The 22,061-nt window shown below is 49.2% G+C and overlaps 1 protein-coding gene across 1 annotated transcript in view; it reads left to right on the top strand.

The window, feature by feature from the left end:
- Impa2 (inositol monophosphatase 2) overlaps positions 1-22,061 on the top strand; it is a 31,683-nt gene that overhangs the window by 1,941 nt on the left and 7,681 nt on the right. The window contains exons 2-5 of the mRNA XM_036205298.1: positions 11,279-11,412; positions 16,499-16,603; positions 19,100-19,145; positions 20,794-20,902. Coding sequence (XP_036061191.1) covers positions 11,279-11,412; positions 16,499-16,603; positions 19,100-19,145; positions 20,794-20,902 — 394 coding nt within the window. The remainder of the gene's footprint in view (positions 1-11,278; positions 11,413-16,498; positions 16,604-19,099; positions 19,146-20,793; positions 20,903-22,061) is intronic.

Raw genomic sequence — 22,061 nt, forward strand, 5'->3', positions numbered from 1 at the left:
GAGGGAACGATTCTCTAAATGATCTGTAGTAATTGGGTACTAACACCCCATAGCTCGGCAGCCCAGTGAGACAGGAAAGACATCTTTGAGGCCCCCTTAGCTATAGGCTCCGCCTGTGCCAATGCTCTGCTTTATCAGGGGCTCCTCTCAGTTACCAGCTGAGGGGCTGGGTGCTGGATGCTAAAAGGCCAGGGCCTCAAAGGGAGGGAGCTCCCAAGATATATGTCCAGCGTCCCCAGATTACACTAACTGCTCCCAAGTTCCTTTGCTCCATCGCGAGCTTCCCGCAGAGATGCCCCCTGGCCTTGCTGTTTCCCTCGCCTCCTTTGTGCTCCACCCATTTATCTTTCCTCTACTGGAGTCATTTCTGCCTCTCACAAGGTCCCGGCCACTCACTTGCTAAAGGGGCCTCACGTGCGTGTGCGTCTGTGGTTTTCAGGGGACCCCAGCCAGGGCCTCTAGCACTGAGCCACACCCCTAGCCCTTCCAGTATTTTCTCTCTCTTTCCTTTCCTCCCTGGTGACAGTCTCCAGATTTAGCCCAGGTTGGCCTCATGATCCCCCTAGCTCTGCCTCCCAAGTACTGGGGCTATAGGTGTGCACTATAATGACATCTCATTGTAGTTTTCTGTGAGGGAATAGAAAGATAAACAGTTTTTCCTGTTGCAAAACTGAATTTATTATTGGTAGTTTAGAAAGATTATGACAGTACAATTTAAAATTTTACAGTTATCATCGGCTGATCACGTTTTCTTTAGTGCCGCCATGTTTCATGTATTACTTGGACTATGGAGAAGAGTGTTGGGCAGGCCTGATCCCAGCTGCATGCATTAAAAACCTCCCTATCCAGTTAGCACCTTTGTGAGGCCGCTGCCCCATACAGGTCTACTCCTCTCTCTGTACTGAGGACCGGTTACTGACAGCAGGCCAGGCCAGCTGGTTTGGTGAACGGGAAGAGCATTTTTCTTTCTTTTTTAAGATTTATTTATTATGTATGCAGTATTCTGCCTGCAAGCTAGAAGAGGGCACCAGATCTCATTACAAGTGGTTGTAAGCCACCATGTGGTTGCTGGGAATTGAACTCAGGACCTCTGGAAGAGTAGTCGGTGCTCTTAACCACTGAGCCATCTCTCCAGGCTGGGAAGAGCATTTCTGAAAGTCGTCCCTTTATTAGCTGGTTAACAATAACTTATAGACAGATAATGCCTGCACGTCCCACAGACAGGGCTCATCAAACCTGAGTAAGTCTATTTTAGACCTCCTTCTTGCCTGAACTGACCACACCCTCTTCAGTACCAGCCGATGCCAGGTCTAAAAGGGAGCTGGTAATGGATGAAAGGGACAGTCCGAACCTAGCCAAAATAGCTGATTTCTGCCTCATGCAAAAGGTGACCTGGGGAGTTGAGACTATGTTTCATTATTGTTTGTTTTTTATTTTTATTTTCCGGAGCTGAGGACCGAATTCAGGGCCTTGAGTTTGCTAGGCAAACATTCTACCACTGAGCTGACTCCCCCAACCCCTCATTATTGTTTTAAATGTCTTTTGCATGTTTATTTACTTCTTTGATACTTTGTGTTTTAAAACTGTGGCACTAAAACATTGACGTTCATTCACCAGACAACATGTGTTGAGCAACTCGGGAACTCTAGTCTCCGTTCGGAATGTGATGGGAGGTATTGTGAGAGTCCTGTGTCAGACTCACCAGCCGGAGCCCACCTGGATCCCACATGACTGACTGAGCTGTGTAAAAAGGGGTGAAAAATGGTTTGATCTTTGAAGGCTGAGGGTGACAGTGTGGATTGGGTGTAGGTCATGAGGGAAAGAGGTGCTAGGATGACGTCAGGGCTTTGGGCCTGAAAAGCAGGTTGCATGACGGATTTGCAATGTCTTGAGACAGTGAGCTGCAGGTAGAGCGGGTGTAGGGGGGGGGGTGTCCCAAGCTTGTGGCACATGGCTGGTCACTGGATTTCTCAGCCGAGAGACTGACTGGATCCAGATTGCAGGAGAGAAGGGAGGTGTGACCGTGGTGGACGTTGGTCAGCTGGCTGCCCACAGAATGCCATCATCACCCCAGGCTGGGCTCCCGTGTTCTCTTTGGGAGAGTCCCAAACGCCCCTGTATGAAGTCTTTCCCCTGGTGGTTCCTTTCTCCTGCCTGGGCTGAAACATCTGTCACTGAAGGAAGTGAGGAGAAAGAGGATGGTGACTTCACATCTCCACAATCTCCCTGTCTGCTTCAGTCCCTGCTTCGCGTGCCCCTGTTCCCCAGGAGCCAGCCTGGAGGGAAACGCTGGAACTCTGCCCAGCATTTAGTTCACTCTCTACCCGCCACCCTAGTGCTGGGGATGAAACCCAGGGTTTCTGGCAAGTATTCCACCACAGAGCCAGCCGTACACTGAGCCTTCCGTCAGGGCAGAGTCCCTGTGAGGCACCAGCTCACACATGTACTCAGGAGCTGTGCTGCTTTTCCAGGATCCTGACCCCACCCACAAGAAGCCAACTCTTTTCTCCTTACACAAAATTATGATGAAAGGGTTGTATTTCTTTTCTTTGATTTTTTTTTTTTAATTAATTATTTTGGGCTGGAGAGATGGCTCAGCGGTTGGGAGCATTGACTGTTCTTTAAGGGGTCCTGAGTTCAATTTCCAGCATCCATAGGGTGGCACACAACCATCTATAATGGGATCTAATGCCCTCTTCTGATGGGTAGGCATACATACAGACAGAACACTATATGCATAATAAATAAATCTTTTTTAAAAAAATTTATTTTATGTGCCTTGGTGTGAAGGTGTCAGATCCCCTGGAACTGGAGTTACAGACAATTGTGAGCTCCCATGTGGGTGCTGGGAATTGAACCCAGGTCTTCTGGAAGAGAATCGGTGCTCTTAACTGCTGAGCCATCTTTCCAGCCCTTGGTTTGTTTTTTGGTTTTTGTTTTGTTTGTTTGGTTTGGTTTTGAGGCAAAGTCTTCCTATGTAGCCCAGGCTGGTCTTTACCTTGGGTTCCTCCTCTCTTGGCCTCCTGACTTCTGAACGTAGAGGTGTATGCCACCAAGCACAGCTGCCAGTGACTCACTGTTATTTCTCCTCATCTTCCTCCTTGTTTTTCTTTATCCATATTTGTCTTTAAAGGATAAAAATAAGCATTGTGTGTGTGCGTTTGAAGACCAAGGTTGATGCTGGATGTCTTCCTCAGTGGCTTCCCACTGTAGTTTTTGAAGATTTTTCTTTTTTTTTTGTTTTTGTTTTTGTTTTTGTTTATTTGGAGCTGAGGACCGAACCCAGGGCCTTGCACTTGCTAGGCAAGCACTCTACCACTGAGCTAAATCCCCAACCCCTTTCTTTTTTGTGTAAGGGTGTCTTTGCCTGCATGTTGATGTCTGTGCACCACGTGAGGGCAATGCTTAAGAAAGCCGGAAGAGGGCATTGGATCCCCTGGACCTGCAGTTGCGGTGGTTAACTGTCATGGAGATGCTGGGAATTGAACCTGAGTCCTGTGCAAGAGCAACAGTTAGTGCCATAAACCACTGAGCCATTTCCCCATCCCCACCCCTGTATTTTTTGAGACAGGATTTCTCGTAGAATCTAAGCTAGACTGACTGGCCAGGAAGCCTCAGGCATTCTCCCTCTCTCTGCCTCTTGGATTGCAGCTGTGTGCTGCCAGGCTTGGCTTTTTGATGTTGGCGCCAGGAATCCCAAACTCAGGTTCTCACACTTGCATGACAAAGCACTTCACTGACTGAGCCTTCACCCCAGCTTCCACGTTTTATTTAACTTTAATTTTGTCGTTTTTTTCCCCCCATGGGAACAGGCTCAGGAACTTTGGGTCTTCTCTTTGTATTTCTCACACCTCATTTTTGTTAACGAAAACTGTCTGAGAAAAAAACGAGAATGGAGAGCCTTTCCCACAGAGGGAAGACTTGCACCTGTGCCGGGCACCTTTCCTTCTTGGCAAGTAGGGAGTCTGGGGGGATGCCTCTTTGGTCTCACCTGAGGAAAAGCTGGCGGAGAGCCAGTCCTGGTCTCTGAAGCCCTGAGGTGGTCCTTTGCTAGCCCAAAGGGGGTTCTGCCTAGTGGTGATAAGTCCCTGGGGCTGGGGGAGGACAAGGCTAAAATCGAGTAGCCAAAGGAGTAAGAGTTTAGTAATCAATTCCAGGAAGTCCCCTTCCATGCCCACCCAGCACTGAGGTAGGTAGAAACTGAGTAAAGCACCTGGGTGCTGGGAACAAAGTCGGGTGCAGAAGAGAGGGGGTCCTGTCCGGCCCTCACTCCCAGCCTCAGCTGGCCAGAGCCTTAGGCTGGCCTGGTCTGCTGCTGCCTTCTCTTGGGAGCTGAGGGGAGGCTTTGGTTTCCTGGGGCTGAGCCAGTCTTGGGGTCCCAGTTTTGCTGTCTCTGCCTGCTCCTAGCCACTGGTGTGTGTTTCCAGATGTTTCTTTGCAGTGGATGGAGACTAGTCATAGAAGCATGCCAAAGGACCACAAAGGGGGTCATAAGAGGACCCGAGAGGTGGGGACAGCTTCCTGAAAGATGTCACAGTTACTTTGTGTCTTCAGGAAGACTAGGTGATGAACTCCGGAGGGTAGAGGGGAAGACAAAGGATTAAGGCTAGTGTGCATATGAAGATGGCGTGGATGAATGGAGTACAGAATCCAGGGGCTGTGAGAGCCTGGGCCTAAGCCTGAGATAAGAGACCTGGAGGGTCAGCCACTGGGCATGAGAAAGAGATGTACACTCGGCTAGAGGAGGGGCACTTGGCTTAGGCTGTCTGATATTAAAGGAGATGCATACCTTTCTTTTTTGAGTTTGGGATTCAGGCTCCAGTGACTTACATCCCCGTTTTATATGTTAAACATTAATGGAGGGCTCCTGGGAGACAGGAGGAAGTCACGCCAGGAGGTCTCGAAAGCACATGCCACAGATAGTTAACTGTAGCCATTTTGTTTAAAGCACACACTCACTAGTAGAATGGTTAAAATCTCTTAAGAATGAAGGGAAAAGAGTCATGGAAAAGGGCTTAAAAAATAACAGTCCACATTAACTTGTTGGTAGAATGATTAGAATCTCTAAGATTAAGGGGAAGGAGTCACAGGAAAGGGCTTTCGCTGGTACTCAGTATACATTCCCATCTCCCACTGCAGCTTAGCCACGGCTACAGAGCAGGGTGGCAGGGTTTCAAATCTTAGCACTTGACTGAAAACATTCTATCACCTTTGCTCTTGGTGTGGGGAGATTTAGGAGTGAAAGTTTCTTTTGCATGCTTCCTTTTTTTGTTTTGTTTTGTTTTGTTTTTTTTACACATACAGAGCCAGCCCCAGAAACCAAACTTTTCTTAACCCCAGATATTTTTAGGCTCCTGTTTGACATTTGCATGTGATATGTGTGAAATAGGTTTCTGGCCTGGTTATAAGCCATTCCATCTTGTCAGGTCCGTGTTCTTACAAAAACCAGAGTGGTGGGAGTCTGGGAGTGTGCCGGTCAGCATGGGCACCTGGCCTGTACTCTTAAAACAACTCTGTGTCTCAGATGCCACTGCTGCCGCAGAGAATGGTGCTGTGGCTCAGGATCCCAAGTTGCTGTTGAACTCAGGCTCAGGTGTTAAAAGTAGCTTATCCTCTCTACCCCGCCAGTGAGAGGAGAATGGTACCAACAAGATGGATGAGGTAAGTGCGTTTGTGGAGCATCCCTGTGTGTGGGTCCCCTGGGCAGATGCTGCCTGCAGAGGCTGAGCTTGTCCTGAAGCTGCTCAGGGCAAAGGCTTGCTGCCTTGAGAAGCACACAGTCCAGGGAAGGGACGGTGGTCAGTACCTGCCCCCCCCAGTAGCCAAATGCTGTGGCTACCAACCACTGGCCCAGGAGAAGGGGGCTCAGCCAGGACCTAGATGTGCTGAGGTGAGACTGGGAGAGTAGGCGGGGTTGAGGGATGGCTAGGGATGTCATTGTAACTAAAAAGACCATTGTGTCCAGAGAGACAGAGATGGGAGGAGGCATGCAGGAGGAGAACCAGAGAGGGACTGAGCCTGGCATGGGCTGGTCCCAGGGTGGCCTCAAGGCCAAGGGGAGTTCAGGCTGGGTCTGAAGGGCCTGCCACACAAGATGTAAAAGGCCAGTTACTTTGCTGTATTCATGTAATCCCCACACTCCAGAAGTTGAGGCAGAAGGAGTATCAGTTCAGTGTTGGCCTGGCCCATATAGCAAGACCCTGTCTCCAAAAACAAGCGTGGGGCAGCGAGAGGGCATACTAAGGCTTAATATGAGACCAGGACCTGACGGAGAGCATGAGCTGGGTAAGGGGAACACACCTGTCCTACTGTTGGAGGACACAGATGCATTCTGTACCTATGGCAGCTACAGTAAAGCAAACAACAACAACAAAAAAAAAGTTTAAAAGACCATAGTACATGTCACCCGCAGTCTATGCTGCTCCCCTGTTGTAGAATCTGTAGTGAGGTGAGACCTGGTGTGGATGGAAGCTTTTGGGTCTCAGTGACCAGCCCGAAGTTGCCCTCAGAGCCCCTGAGCTCCATACTCAGCTGTTGGCCTTTTGGAACTAGAAAACCAAGCTTGTAAGTGTCCCTGACATGTGTTAGACATGGTGTCACAAGAGTACTTTCTAAAGCTTTCCAGAGTGGTTAGAGGGCGGCTTAGTGTACAACAGCAAGACCTCTTTATCTGCTCCATCAGCAAGTGTTCACAGCGGCCCCTCAGGTGTGGCAACCCATGCAGAGGCTCACACTTGCTTGTAGGAGGTGATCCACACAGAAGGGAGGGGTCCTCTAAGTGCCCTGGGGAGCCTGCAGGTTGCATTGTGTGCTGCAGTCCTGTGGAATAAATGCTGGTCTCTGTGGGAGGCCTCTTGTGGAGGGGGTGACTTTCTGGCTGAGTCAGAGGGAAGAAAGAGGTCTCAGTCACTGTTCGGTTGCTGTGAAGAGACACTTGTGGTAGTTTGAATGTAATTGGCCATCATAATCCCATAGGCGCTATTAGGAGGCGTGGCCTTGTAGAGTAGGTGTGGTCTTGTTGGAGGAAGTGTGTCACTGTGGAGGTGGACTTTGAGGTCTCATGTGTTCAAGGTACCGCCCAGTGTAACAGTCTACTTCCTGTTGCCTGTGTATCATGTAGCAGCTCCTTCTCTAGCACCATGTCTGCCTGATGATAATGGACTAAACCTCTGAACATGTAAGCCACCCCAACGAAATGTTTTTCTTTTATAAGAGTTGCCATTGTTGGGTGGAGCAGTAGTGGAGCACGCCTTGAATCCCAGCACTTGGGAGGCAGAGCCAGGCGGATCTCTGTGAGTTCGAGGCCAGCCTGGTCTATAGAGCGAGTTCCAGGATAGCCAGAGCTGTTACATAGAAAAAACCCTGTCTCAAAAAGTCAATAAAATAAGAATTGCTGTGGTCATGGTGTCTCTGTCACAGCAATAGAAACCCTAACTAAGACAGACACCATGGCCAAGGCAACTCTTATAAAAGAAAGCATTTCATTGGCAGCTTGCTTACAGTTCCAGAGGCTTGGTCCATTATCATGGTGGAAGCACGGCAGCATGCATGGCACTGGAGCAGCAGTTGAGAGCTACATCCTGATCCAGAGGCAGAGAAAGAGATGGAAGGGGGGAGAGAGGGAGTGACGGGAGAGAGAGAGAGAGAGAGAGAGAGAGAGAGAGAGAGAGAGAGAGAGTGTGTGTGTGTGTCAGACACCAACACTAGGCCTGGCAGGGGTTTTCAAAATCCACCTACTCCAACAAGGCCACACCTCCTAATCCTTTCAAACAGTTCTGCTCCTTCCTTGGTGACGGAGCATTCAAGTGTATGAGGCTGGTGGGGCCATTCTCGTTCAGACCACCACAAACTGAAAGCCTCATAGAAGGATGCCACCCTCAGAGCGGTAGCATGGGAAGGAGGCCGATGGACATGAGAGACGGGGCTCTTACTGGCCTTTACGAAGTGCAGTTAGTATACGGTCAGGAGAGGGGCCCTGCTTGTGGGAGCCCCCGGGAGCCGAGGTTCTTCCTCCTGAGCCGAGGGCCTCTTCTTGTGACTGCCCTTGCTGTCATTAGCGAGGGTCACAAACTCCTGAGAGGAGGAAACACACTGAAGGGAGGCACAGTGTCTTTTTGAGGCTGTGGCTCTGAAGGTGCAGAAGCATCTCCATCCACACCCTCTAAGCAGAGCTCACCAAGCCCAGCAGCACAAGGGGGAAGTCAGGGGAATCTTGGGAAGCAGTTCTTCCTGAAATGTGGGGGTCTGCTCCTAAGAGAAAAAGAGGAGATAGATGTCAAGGCCAACTACACCCCTCCCTCGGGTCCTTGGCCATCCAGGGTAGTGAGAGCTATCTGCACTTCGCGGGGAGATGGTAGCTAAGAAGGTACAGCTGGCTGGTTATTGGGGGCGGGTACCTAAGGCAGACTGAGTTTGGCTTTGAAAGCAGGATAGTAGAGGAGGCCATGTTTTAGGAAGGCCCAGAGAGCATAGCCGGCCCCAGGCACATTGGAACCTTTGTTAGCACAACCAGGGAAAGAACCAAGAGGAGACGCTGGGGTGGCCAGTGTTTGCACAGACATCAGTGGTTCTGTTGGAAGGAATGCGGTAGGAACCAGTCCAGGAGTCCATGTGCCTTCCTTTCATCCCCACGGCTCTGTACTGGAGGGGAAAACAAGCAGCTAGACAAAAATGTCAGGGAACCTCTGCTGTCACAACGTAGTGAACTATACCTAGGAGACAGCCGCAGGTTGGGAGGAGGGCTAGCTAGAGGACCCGACTGTACAGGCCCTGGGTAGGAGCGTTGTGCTACGATCAGCAGGGAAGTTGGAGACAGATGGAGGAGAGCAACTTGGTATAGTAGCTTGTGGTGGAAGGTGAGGTGACAGGCTGGCAAGGGTCTGGCCGTGTAGCATTTGGGGGCCCTCTGGCAGCAGTAGGAAGCTGTTGGGGAGTTTTCAGATCTTTGTCTTAAATCCTCCGTCCAGCTTCTACATGGAGGCCACATGGGGGTGTAATTGGGCTGACTGGTTTCATGGAGGCTTCTTCCTCTTTAAGCAGGTCCCAGGAGGCACTGGTTCAAAATGGAGATATCTTTTTGTACACACACCACTGCCCAGTGAGACTGTCCCAGCCTCCTGGTGACCTTCCTTGCTCCAAGGTATGAAAACTGCCCCAGCTCCTTACCATGATGGATCTTTCCAGAACTATTGATCTCAGACCCCAACCCTGACCAAGCAACCAGTCTCCTTCCAGCAGGCTCCCAGAAGCTCTGGTGCTGTGTGCTCCTGATAGCTTCTTGAGATGGGTCTCTCTCCCCTGTTCTTACTTTCTCCTGTCTCCCCCCACCATGACAGACACATTACCCAGATATATCTGCTACACCCACACACTAACCTCCCTCCCTGTATAAGATATACACACAGTGCCAAGTGGCCTGCCTGGACTGGCCCAGAGTTTGGGATTCCTGGACGATGTCAGGTTGTGTGAGCTAGACATTGAAGAGTGTTGAATATATGAGTAGCCGTGGAGATTGGTTTGGTGAGAGATGCTGTGTGTGAATTGGTGTTATAAGCGAATTAGCATGGTGGTAATAGGCAGGATATTGCAAATTCAAGACAGGAAGCCCTGCAGTGCAGGATGTGAACGGTGGGAGCTGACATTAATGGAGCTGACTGTAGGTGGCCTCTTAGATTTTCGTATTGCCCATTACATTTCAAATCTTCTGTCATGCATAGCTGTTATTTTTTGTAGCCCAGATTAAAAAACAGCATTGCTTTGGTAGGCTCATTATGGGATGGGTCAATTATGGGAAGGACAGTGAGGCAGAGAGTAGGGACTGCTGGATGTCGTGTTTCTGTTTGTTCTTTAAAATCCCATTTGTGGGCCAGACAGATGAAGGTGAAGGTACCTTCCACCAAGCCTCAGGACCTGAGTTTGATGTCTGGGACATGCCAACTCCTGCAGATTTTCCTCTGACCTCCCCCACATACACTGTGGCTCATGCCCACACAGATGGCCAGACACACACAAAACACAGAAGGGAAATGTAATTTCAAAGATTCTATTTACGACCCTCCTCCCCAGGGAAGAGCTCTCCACCTTGGCATCATTAGTTCATAGTAGTGCTGGCTCCATGTTGGCATCATTAGTACATAGTGTGGGCCAGGTAGTGCTTGTCAGATGCCACGGGCTAAGTGTCACATAAATGCGCACAGGGTGTCAAGTCTGAGTGGCCCATCTGAGTAGTACTTTTTTTTTTTTTAATTTATTATGTATGTGTGTGTGAGGGGGGCATATATACCATGATGCACATGTGGAGACCAAAGGACAGCTTTGCGCCTGACTTCTCTCCTTCCACCTTTACAAAGATCCTGGAGATTGGATTCAAGTCATCAGGCCTGCCTGGCAAGCACATTACCCCTTGAGCCAACTTGCTAGTCCTTGATGGCACTTTCAAGAGAAATAAATGGTTGCGGGGGGGCGGGTAGCCGGTTGTGGAGGGAATAGGTCAGGTCTATTTGGGTTTCCTGAGTTCACCACTTTTATCCAGTTTTAGACAGACTTGGAGAAAACAGCCCCAGATAGAACTGGAGGTTGCATTTTCTTCCACAAGCTGGAATTGATCCTCCTGAAGCATTCCACGATGGACCTACTTTTCTGATTTGGGTCTCTAGGGGTTCCAGGCCAGCAGAAAGGGCCTTATAGTGGGTTCAATCCAGATGTGTTGGCAGCTTGCCCAGCTGTAGAGCCTGTGTTTGTGGTTCCTTAGCAGTCTCCAGTATCTGACGTGCCCCCAGGGGCGGCTGGTGCTGTTCTGCACACAGCGGCAAGAGCCATCTTGGTTCCTGTGACACAGCTCGGCTCTCATGGGGATGTTTGTAGCCTGCTTCCACAGGCATGCCACATGTTGGTGTGATTCATAAAGTGAATCAGAGTTTTTACACACAAATCTTGCAAATTTGGAATCACGGGATTCGAAGAGGCAAACCTGTAATGTGCCATCTTTGGGGAGTTCCCGTTTTTTCAAAACCTTTTCTTCCAGAGAGAACTTGTTTCAAAGGTAGGGTTTCAGATGGAATTTGAATGTAGAATCTCAGGTCTGTCTTGGGAACAGAGTAAAGGCTGGTAGTTAAGGTTCCTAGCGGCCCTGGGAGCCAGGCGTGATGCCATGAGTCAAGTGTTGGAAGGGGGTAACTGCAGGCCCTGGCCAAAGCCAGCCGGTCCCCAAAGAACAGAGGGCTGGGGAGGAGGAGGAGAAGGCCCACGGTTCTCACTGCCTCCTGTGCTCTTATTTCAGATCATCAGAAAAGCCCTCACTGAGGAAAAGCAGGTCTCGACAAAAACTTCCGCGGCAGATCTCGTGACAGAGACAGATCACCGTGTAGAAGACTTAATAGTTTCTGAGTTGCGAAAGCGGTTTCCTTCACACAGGTGAGTGCTCTCTTCGGGAGGTACGGACGCCCCAGTAACTCTCACCAGCTGAGAGGTGCTGCCACTTGTCACTGAGGGGCACATGGGAGACCCCAAGTTGCCAAGTCCAGGCCCTGGTCCCTCAATTTTAGGAAAGAAAACTGATTATTGTTTCTGTTCTCTTCACTGTTTTCTTGACGACATCTAGTCTTTATGTCTCCTTAGGAATATGGAAGAGCCTCTGCTCTTTTACATGCATATTAGACTATTCTATAGGTTTCTTTCCCAGGAATAGTTGTATGTACAAACAACAAGTGTGAGACTTTTGTTTTCATGATCTAGTCATTTATTTTACATTACTTTAGCTGTTGGCTTTAAAATATATTATAGTTCCTTTTCCAGACATAAGAGAACTTTTGGGTTTTGGTTTGGTTTGGGTTTTGGTTGGTTTGTATTAGTTTTTTATTAGCATATACATAGCAGTGGGTTTCATTATAACACTTTCATACACGTATGTAATATATTTTGATCGTATTCACTCCTCATTACCCTCTCTTACCCTCTTCCAGCTAGTGTCCTGGCCCTCCTCCATCCATGTCTGTCTGTCTGTCCATCCTCCCTTCCCTCTCTCTCTGAACCAGTAAGTTTTACAAGGGTTATTCTAGGGTGAGGGGCTATTGACCGAAGCCCAGGCAACTCTCGAGTGGTTACATCTGATGAAAATGCCTCTCCTTCCCTAGCAACCACTAACTACCCACAGATCTTCAGGAAGGGGCTGGGTCTCAGGAGCTCCTCCCTATTCCACGATGGAATGTTGACAGGCCCAATCTTGTGCAGGTGATTATAGCTGCTAAGAGGCACGTCACAGCCAGGTCATACCTAGAAGGTGACAGTTCACAACACTCGACCCCGTCCTCTGGCCTTTAAACTCGTCTTGTCCCCTGAGCCTTGGAGGGGGTGATGAAGCCCATTTAGGGTTGAGCATTCAACGGTCACTTATTCTCTGCACTTAGACCAGTTACGGGTCTCTGCAGTAACTATCATCCACTACAAAAAGAAATGTCTCTGCTCCAAGTTCACAGCAGCACCCATCTGCGGACTTAAGCATCAATAGTTAAAAGGCAATTCGACAGGCACAGCATGTCCATGTACTTAGCAAAACCAAAGTAACTTCTCTACCAGGATCTACGCTGTCCCCAGCCACAGACTTTCCATGATACCGTGGTACCCTTCCTTCCTATAAAATGGGCCTCAAATCCAGTCAGAAAGTGGACAGGCATGCCTTGCCTGGCAGGTTGGTAATACACACACACGCACACACGCACACACACACACACGCATGCACACACGCACACACACACGCACACACACACACATGCAGGCGCACACACACACAGTGTCCACACAGCAGGAGACCATTGGTGTCATTTCCCCCTCTGAAGCCTACCCCCAGTGACACACTTCCTCCTACAAGGCCACACCCACTCCTGCAAGGCCACACCCACTCCTGCAAGGCCACATCCACTCCTGCAAGGCCACACCCACTAATCCTTCTAAGTAGTGCCACTCCCTGATGACTCAGCATTCAAATATATGAGCCCATGGGGACCATTCTCATTCAAACGACCACAGAGTTTATTGGCTCCAGAGCTTTTCTGGTGGAGTCCATAGGACCTTTTCTGCATAGAATCATATCTACAAATAGGGCTACCTCGATTTCTTCATTCTTTCTCTTGTCTTATTGCTCAACCTATGACTGAACACTTCATTGAGTAAGAGTGGAGAGATCTGTGTCTCCTTCCTTGACTTGTTCCAGGATTTAGAGGAAAAGCTCAGTTTTCAGTATTGAGCATAACTCTGCATATAGGCTTTGTCATATATAATTTTGTTTGTTTGGTTGGTTGGTTGGCTGGCTGGTGGGTTGGTTGGTTTTTTTCTTTTTTCTTTTTTCTTTTTTTTTTTTTTTTTTTTGTTTTTTCGAGACAGGGTTTCTCTGTGTAGCTTTGCGCCTTTCCTGGATCTCGCTCAGTAGACCAGGCTGGCCTCGAACTCACAGAGATCCGCCTGCCTCTGCCTCCCGAGTGCTGGGGTTAAAGGCATGTGCCACCATTACCTGGCACTTTTTATTTTTGAGGTATGTGTCATCTATTCCTAGTTTCTTCAGGACTTTTTATTTTATTTATCTTATTTTAATTTTTTGGTTTTTTTGAGACAAGGTTTCTAGGATTTTTATCGTGAATTCATGAGAAAGTGAACTTTGTCAAATGTCTTTCTTGCGTCTGTCAAGCAGTTTCCATCCTTAAGTCTGCTGTATGATGCATTACACTTCTGTCCTGAAGTCGGGTTATCTGGAGTCTTACATGACTTGCAGTGTTGAACCAACTTTGTGTCCTAAGAAGAAGCCCGCTTAGCTGTGATGTAGGATCTTCTTCACAGGTTCCTGAGTCATTTGCAAGTACTTTGTTGTGCATTTTTGCATCTTGTTGTCCTTGTTTTTTCGGTCTTTATCCAGTTTGGGTATGATTTAGATAATACTGTGTTCAATTGTTTAGACAAAACTGGCTTGGTAGATTGGTGCTGTTCTCTCTCTGCTTTGTAAAGCAGCTGAGAAGTGTTGTTAATTCTTCCTTAAAGGTGTAGTAGAGTTCAGTCGTGGATCCATCTGTTCCTGGACTGTTTGTTGTTGTTTTGGTTTTTCAAGACAGGATTTCTCTGTGTAGTTTTGGTGTCTGTCCTGGAACTCACTCTGTAGACCAGGCTGGCCTTGAACTCACAGAGATCCACCTGGCTCTGCCTCCCAAGTGCTGGGATTAAAGGCATGCGCCTCTACCACCCGGCGGGTCCTGGACTTTTTATTTGTGGGAGGACTTTAAGTTTCTGCTTTAGTCCCATTGCTTGTGATGGCCTGTGCACATTGTTTGTGTCTTCTGGTTTTAATTTCGGTGGATTTATACTTAGAAAATGTGTGCATTTCTTTTAGATATTCTCTTTAAACTGGAGTGTTCTGTGATCTCCTGGGTTTCACTGGAGTCTGTTCAACAGCTCCTTTTTCATCATCTCTAATTTTATTAATTTGCATTTCCTCTGTATGTTTGGATAGGGACTTGTCAGTTTGTTAATCTCTTAAAGGAACAAGCTGTTCGTTTGATTCCATGTTTTGTTCTCTTCAGCTCTCATTCATGGCAGTGACCTGTCACTGATACAAACCCTGTAGAGATCTGTGGCCTCTTGAGTGACGCATCCAAGATAGAGAGGTTCTCTTGGGCTGGAGGAGAGAATGGTAGCTTGGACAGCTGCTCAGTGTCCCTGCTGCCTTCTGCCCCCTCAAGGTCATTGTAACCTGGTACCCTGTGGTATGCCCATCACACCACAATAGCTGCTGAATGCATAAGTCAACCAGAACATAAAGCAGGGTCCTTGACAGAGGAAAAGACCATTCCCGCCACCAAAGCTGGACATCCGTGCCCAGTCATCTTCCCAGTGGGCTTTCCCCTGGACTCCCCTCTGAGCCAGCTGGTGGACACAGGGCTGCAGCTTGGGGAGACAGGACCACATAGCATCAGTCGGCTCCTTTGTGGGCTGAAGAGACAGTCCTGACCTACTTGACACCACATAAGTAGCTGGAAAAGAAGAAAGTCTCAGAAGCAGACAACTGTCAGAATGATAATGGAGAGCTTGTTACAGCTCTGGACTCGAGGCATATCTTTTCACCACTTGTGTCTACCTGGTGCTGCATTCACAGGCTTTGGCACCTGCTCCTTGGATGTGTTTTTAAGAGTATAGTATGTTGTCTAGGGACTGGAGAGATGGCTCAGAGGTTAAGAGCACTGACTCCTCTTCCAGAGGGCCCAGGTTCAATTCTCAGAACCTTCATGGAGCTCACAACTGTGTGTAACTCCAGTTCCAGGGGATCTAACACCTTCACACAGACATACATGCAGGCAAAACACCAACCCACATAAAATTAAAAGAAAAACAAATTACTTACACACACACACACACATATAAAGAACACAGGATGTTTTCTTTAGAAACATAACTCTAAGACACTTTAGATAAAGTCAGGTAACTACAGAGGACAGTGCCAAAAAATGAGGTGACTCCTTAATTCTTTGACCAAGAAAAGTGGCAGAGACAATGCCACATTCAGTGTCACCTCAGTGGGCCGCTTCTGTCCAAGCCCACGTGTGGGTAGAAAAGAAGGGGGACAGCTCCTTCCCTGCCTTTGGCCCAAGCAGCTGGGGCTTGCTGGCCCCATTTCTTTAAAGTCTGGCATTCCCCTCTGCACAGGTTCAGCTTGAGATGTTGGTTCTGGCTCCTAGTAAGACAGAGAGCACACTTGTGGCTGGGTGTGGTGGCGCACGCCTTTAAACCTAGCACTCGGGAGGCAAAGGCAGGCGATCTCTGTGAGTTCGAGGCCAGCCTTGTGTATAGAGCTAGGACTGTTACACAGAGGAATCCATGGAAATCTGCAAAAAAAAAAAAAAGAGAAGGAAGCACACCTGTGAGGGTAGTTACCGGAGCCTTATTTACAGAGAGCTGTGTTACAAAGGGGCCAGCCCAGAACCCCCTGCCAAGAACCTCTCAGATGAAGACAAGCCAGTGTGGCCCTAAAGGAGCATGTCAAAGAGGCCACCTTGAGGACAGGAACCTGCTTCAACACTCAGGACAGGAAGGACAGGAAGCATCCGGATAACCACACTGCTCCCTATTCTATCCCTTATTTTCTCCCAAAGGGAAGCAGAGACCAGGGAGGGAAGGGTAGAGGGTCACCTGTAGTGAAGGGAAATGTAGGTGACAGTTACTCTTCCATGGCCCGAGGTTCTGCTCTGTCCACCAGCGTGACCTCTTGAGCCTCTGCTGCAGAATTGGGAACCAAGTTTTGCTTACCTCTGCGCTCCTTCGGGTGCTCTGCTCTCCCGCATCTCTACCTGGCCTGCTCCGTTTCCCTGTGTGCCTCCAAAACTGTCACAGTGAAAGTCACTCTGGTTTGGGGTGGGGGGGGGGTGTTGGTACTGGGACTGGAACCCAGAGCCTTGTGCCTGCTACACGTACACTCCTGCTGAATGTTGCACATTGACTCAGGCTGAGCCCCCTGCCCCAGCAGGTTCATTGCAGAAGAGGCCACAGCCTCAGGGGCCAAGTGTGTGCTCACCCACAGCCCAACCTGGATCATCGACCCCATCGACGGCACCTGCAACTTTGTCCACAGGTAAGGAGGAGCTGGGCGCTTGCGGGCTCGGGGCTCCATGGGGCCTCTGGGTTTCCTTTTCAATAACGTAAGTTCTGAAGATATATATGTATAGTAGGTGTCTAGTTTTGTAAAAGAAAATCAAATCTTGACATTTAAAAAAGGTTTTCCCCTAGGCAATGGTGGCACACACCCTTAATCCCAGCATTTGGGGAGGGAGAGACAGGCAAATCTCTGAGTTCAGGGCTAACCTGGTCTACAGTGTGTAAGTTCTAGGACAGCCAGGGCTGCAACGTAAATACTCTGTCTTGGTGGTGGTGGTGGTGGAGGAGGTTCCATTTGTGACTCTAAAGAATACAGAAGAAAATTTTGTTTTAAAAATATTTTTTTGCCAAGCATGTTGTCACACACCTTTAATTCTAATACTTAGAGGCAGAAATAGATAGATCTCTGTGAGTTCCGGTCCAGCCAGGGCCATATAGTAAGACCCTGTCTGGTGTGTGTGTGTGTGTGTGTGTGTGTGTGTGTGTGTGTGTGTGTGTGTTGGCATATACTTGTAATCCCAACACTTGAGAGGTAGAGACAGAGGAGAGTCAGAAGTTGAAGGCCTGAGCTACATTGAGACACATCCCACCTCTTTTTTAAAGTATTTTTTGCTACTACAGACCTATAATCCAAAGGTCAAGATGGGATCACAAGTTTGAGAACTGCCCTCCCTATACTTAAATACTAATTGCCTGTAGGTGGAGCTAATTTAGAAGATTGTTTGCAGTTGTAAGACATTGACTTGGATTGAAGAACAGCTACTTTGAGAAGGTGCCCCGAGAAAAGATGTGGAATTAGGAAAGGAAGCCTGTGGCTGAGGGACGGAGCCAGGATGTGCCAATGAGATTGGAGAGTCACTCTGGGAGGAGCCAAGCCCGTGACTGCAGCAGACAGGGCTTGTGGGATGAGGCTGAAGAGCTACCTAGAGGTCCCTGGCAGTGACCAGTATGGGAGCTGTGTGTACTTGTCCACAGCCGTGTAGAAGGAGCCAAAGACACAGAGGTACTTTCAAAGGTGATGCGGCTTCCAAAGAGGGCAGGTATTTTAACTTACCATTCCCTGGAGACATTTCTGTGTGGCCAACACATCCCCACTCCCAGACTCGCACACACAGGTTATGCACACACTAGGTTGAATAAGTCAGGTGAGCAGAGCCAGGCGTGGGGTGCCTAGCTCCGGCCCTTGTTAGCCTCCATGCTATGCTTACATGCAAAGTAGTTCCAAGTGCACAGGAAGTATGACCGCTGTGTAGCGACTGTTACCTTGAAAACTCAGTCACGCATGAACAAGGGGACCCTTTCAATGCTGGGGAGCAGTGCCATCTGCTGCCACCAGGATGTCACCTCACTGAAGCATAACCCCCCCCTGGGGGGCACGTCTCACTTCTGGTTTGTGATCCAAGGTTCTCCTAACAGGGATGCAGTGTCTATATCACATTCCAGCTGAAGGCCACGTGTTCATGTTAAGGTCTTCTGTGGCTCTGGTGTCCTTGGGGTCTCTAGTACTTCCTGATCTGCAGCCCTCAGGGGACTCGGGCTGGAAAGTGTGTCCTCTGAGAAATAGGCTCTAATATTGACCTAGAAGTCCCAGGATGTGAAGGCCACAGCTGCAGCCTGTGACCTGAGCCATCAGAAAGCTTGCGATGCTGGGCCCATAGCCAACATGGCTGAGGGAAAGCTCTGAGGAGCCTGCCTAGGAGGCAAGGAGGCTTGGCCTTGCCTTTCAGGGTTTCTGCACAGGATTCTGCTCGCAGTCTGGGTTGGTGTTTTTCCCTGTGAGTTAACAGTACTTGGTTCTGTTTCCTTGCCTCTTTCCTGTTTTTAAGCTCCTATGATCTTTACACAAAGGAGAGGTTATTTTGAGACCCAGGAACAAGCTCACAAAACTAAAGCCTCAGTCCTAAAACCATCCCTCTACCACTGGCTCACCCTGCTCTTGCTTGCTGGGAGTTCAAGCAGGAGACAGGATGGGGGTGGGGGTGTTAGCACCACTGAAAGGTTGCACCTGCGTGGCCGCTGCGGTCCCGGGTCTGTGACGTCATCTACTGGGTCCTCCACATACATCCTCAAACAGGGATCCTCCTTCGTCAAAGTCTACCTGCTTAGGTTGCTGAGAGCCAGGAGTGTGGTTGTTAAAATCATGCCTAATGAGCATTATGTGGTCATTGTTACATTGTATCAGATATTAACACGGCTTCCAGGGCCCTGCTGTTGCTTTAAGTTAGCTGTCTGACAGTGTGGCTAGCTAAGTCTGTTTATATTGGAAGCCATGAGTAAAACTGGAAAGTCATTTTGAAAGTCAAACCCAACCAGTGTGCAGAAAGGTCCTTGTGTACAGGAGGGGAGCCTTCACACACAGACACACACACACACACACACACACACGCACACACACGCACGCACGCACGCACGCACGGCTTCTGAGAACTAGTATCCCTATGTCATGTGTAACCCATTCCGTCTTCCCTTGCAGATTCCCTACCGTGGCAGTCAGCATCGGATTTGCTGTTCACCAGGAGGTAATGTGACCCTCCTCGTCTGGTTTCAGCCTCTGCATTACTCTTTACATGTGCCTTAAGCATGACTAGTACATCCAAGTATGTGTTTCTCAAATCCAAGGACGTAAAGAACCGCAGACGGATTTTGGTAGGGGTGTGGGTTGGGGGCTTATCTCCCAGGCTGGGCTGCCTCTTGTTTTTTGCTATGGTCTAGTCGTAGCTGCTATGGAAAGTGATGTTCTGAGCAGATGGTCAGAATGAGTCTCCATTTGACCCTGAGAGCGTGTGATCTAGTCACAAACAAGGGAGCTCCTATTTTGGGATGACATTTTTTATCTAATAATCTATTCTTCTTTCCCTCCTGGCTATTAGTATGAGAACGTGGCCCCGTCAGGATTCCCAGAGACTTTCTGAACTAAGCCATAGCATAAGACCTGAAGGAAAGGCGGGGGCTGGAGGCTTATGTAGGAAGATGGCCGGAGCCTTAATTTCTTCTACATCTGGCCCCCTTCAGAACAGCATAGCGTTGCCATCCTCAGTATCAACATACATTCCCCTCATGGGAACAAGAGTTTGCACGTACCTCAAAGCACTTTTGGTGTCCATCAATAAAAATTTTAATATTGCCAGTTGGGTAAGGAATTGATGAGCCATTGGTTTCTCTGTTCGATGTTGTCACGGAGACCAGTGAGCATGAATTTTCTCCCGATCACCAGCTTATTGTAATAAGAGTCAGGGCTGCCAGGAAAGAAGATTAGGGGCCACAAAGGTCAGCCGGGTCCTCGGCATGGCTGCGTTCTAGTATTATGTCCTCTATGTGTTTCTAGTCACAGAGCACAGGAATACTTCCTTTAGCCAACCTAGGAAGCAACTCTTACTTTCCACCTGCCCACAGGACATGATTTGGGTATCATCTTGTAGCCTGAGTCCTGGGGGTGGAGAGTGGGGGTGGCAAGGAAGTCTTTCGAGAGAGCCACACACTGTTGGGAGCTCTCCTCTGGAAATAAAAACCTGTTCTAGGACTGGGTACCCATTTCTGGGTGGCTAAGCTTACCTCAGGGCTACCTAAGACTCTGCTGAGCCATCCTGACCTCCCTAAAGATGGGCACGTGGCACCTGATACCACGCGCGGGGCGTATCAACTCCAGGTGGTAAAAAGCAGGTAGAAGAAGAAACCGCAGTGCTGGGTGGGAGGCTTGTCCCTTCCGTGGTGGCCCTCTACTTGTTGGGAGGCTTTGTCTATTGTCACTGGTGATTCTGCCTGCACAGGGACCCTCTCTGGGCAGTAGCCACGCTCCGTAGGGCTGTTTGTGGGTTCCTGGTTCTGTTGGCTCTATGGGTGTATGCTCAGCTCTTCTCACACCAGCAACCTGGAAACAGCTTGCTTAAGGTGTTTTTTCAGTTGGTTAGTCTTTTTGCCAGAGTGAGCGGGGAGAGAAAGCCGCCATTCTAAAGAATGAAACTTTCACTACTTTATTATAACTTCATCTAAGAAACGGCTTGCTTTCATATCCAGGTGTAGTTTGAAGTTGGCTTTTCCCCATTCCTTTCTGGAAGGCAGTTTCTGTCCCCTGGTCCAGCTCTAAGAGGAGCCTTCATTTTTGTTTAGATCGCTGTTACTTCTGGATGGAGGAGTGACGTGCGTTCGCTTTCTTCCTGCCCCTTATAGCTGGAATTCGGAGTGATTCACCACTGCACGGAGGAACGGCTGTACACCGGCAGGCGGGGCCAGGGCGCCTTTTGCAATGGCCAGCGGCTCCAGGTCTCCAGGGAGACAGGTGGGGTTCATTCAGCTCATCTCAGGTTGTTTCAGATAGAGACAGCTGAATGGGAAATGCCCAGTGTCGCTATTACACAGATAGGTGCAGCGCTCGAGAGGTCTAGCTCTTTTTAGGGGATGCCACGCCCCTAGGGGAAATGGACACAACGTATTCTGTGTAGTGGCAATGGTCAGGAGCTTTGAATGGGTTATTATGTCCTCTTGTATCTATCTTTAAAGTGGCAGTTAGTGGTTACAGTGTGGTCTGGTGGGTCTAAGAGAGTGGCCAAGGCCGAGGACCTGCAGAGCATTCCAGCACAGCTCCGTGGTACCTGTGGCCACATGGCCGAATTTGGTCTCTGACCTGGGTGTTAGAAGGGCAAGCGTGGTGGGGATGAGCTAGGTAGAGAAGTGGTGTTTGCACGTGCTCAGTCCTACCACCCAGATTACGGCTGTCGGTGTACAGGTTCAAGGACATTCGTCGACTTGTGGGAGCTAACCTGTGGAACTGCCCGCCACTAACAGTGTGCCAGCTGGGGGTTCTCCCGCCTCCCTTTGTCCCACAGAGACTAAACTCTGTATCGTTTGTTTGCCTATAGGATGGGTAGTGCGAGCAACAGAGAAATGCCAGGATTTTTGTGTACGTTGGCAAGGTGGAGACATGGCAGTGTGCAGATTCAGAGGAGAAGAGAAAGGGAGTCTAGAAGAGAGGCAGCTGTGGGAGAGGAAGACTTTAAAAGACCCTGCGTGGCCGCCATGTAGTTGAGTTTGGGAGGGTAGTGAGAGCTGGGGATGGAGCTGGTGGCGGAGTGTCTGCCCCGCTCCGCAGCACCGGGCGGGACGTGGGTGGCAATCCTCTGCTCTCATTGACGTGGTGTCAGGGGATGCACGTCATAAAGTGTCCCAGAGTCAGTCCTTGCTTTCTGTTTGCTGATCCCGGCATCTGTCCCCAGGTGACAGCACTTGGCTCCCAGCCTGTCTGCCGCCTTTGAGACCCTCTTCTCTGTGCCCTCTGTGGGTTTATCTTTGCACAGTTCCTTCCCATCCATGTACCCCTTCCCCCCTGTTTTCCACTGTTTCATCCTCCCAGGTTAACACTGGTGTCCCTAGCCAACCTGGTCACCATCAAGGGCAGCACGAGCCAGCCTGTGAGGAGCTGCCCTACTGTGTGAAGGCCC

Source organism: Onychomys torridus, chromosome 13 (genome assembly GCF_903995425.1).
Source record: "Onychomys torridus chromosome 13, mOncTor1.1, whole genome shotgun sequence".
NCBI lineage: Eukaryota > Metazoa > Chordata > Mammalia > Rodentia > Cricetidae > Onychomys > Onychomys torridus.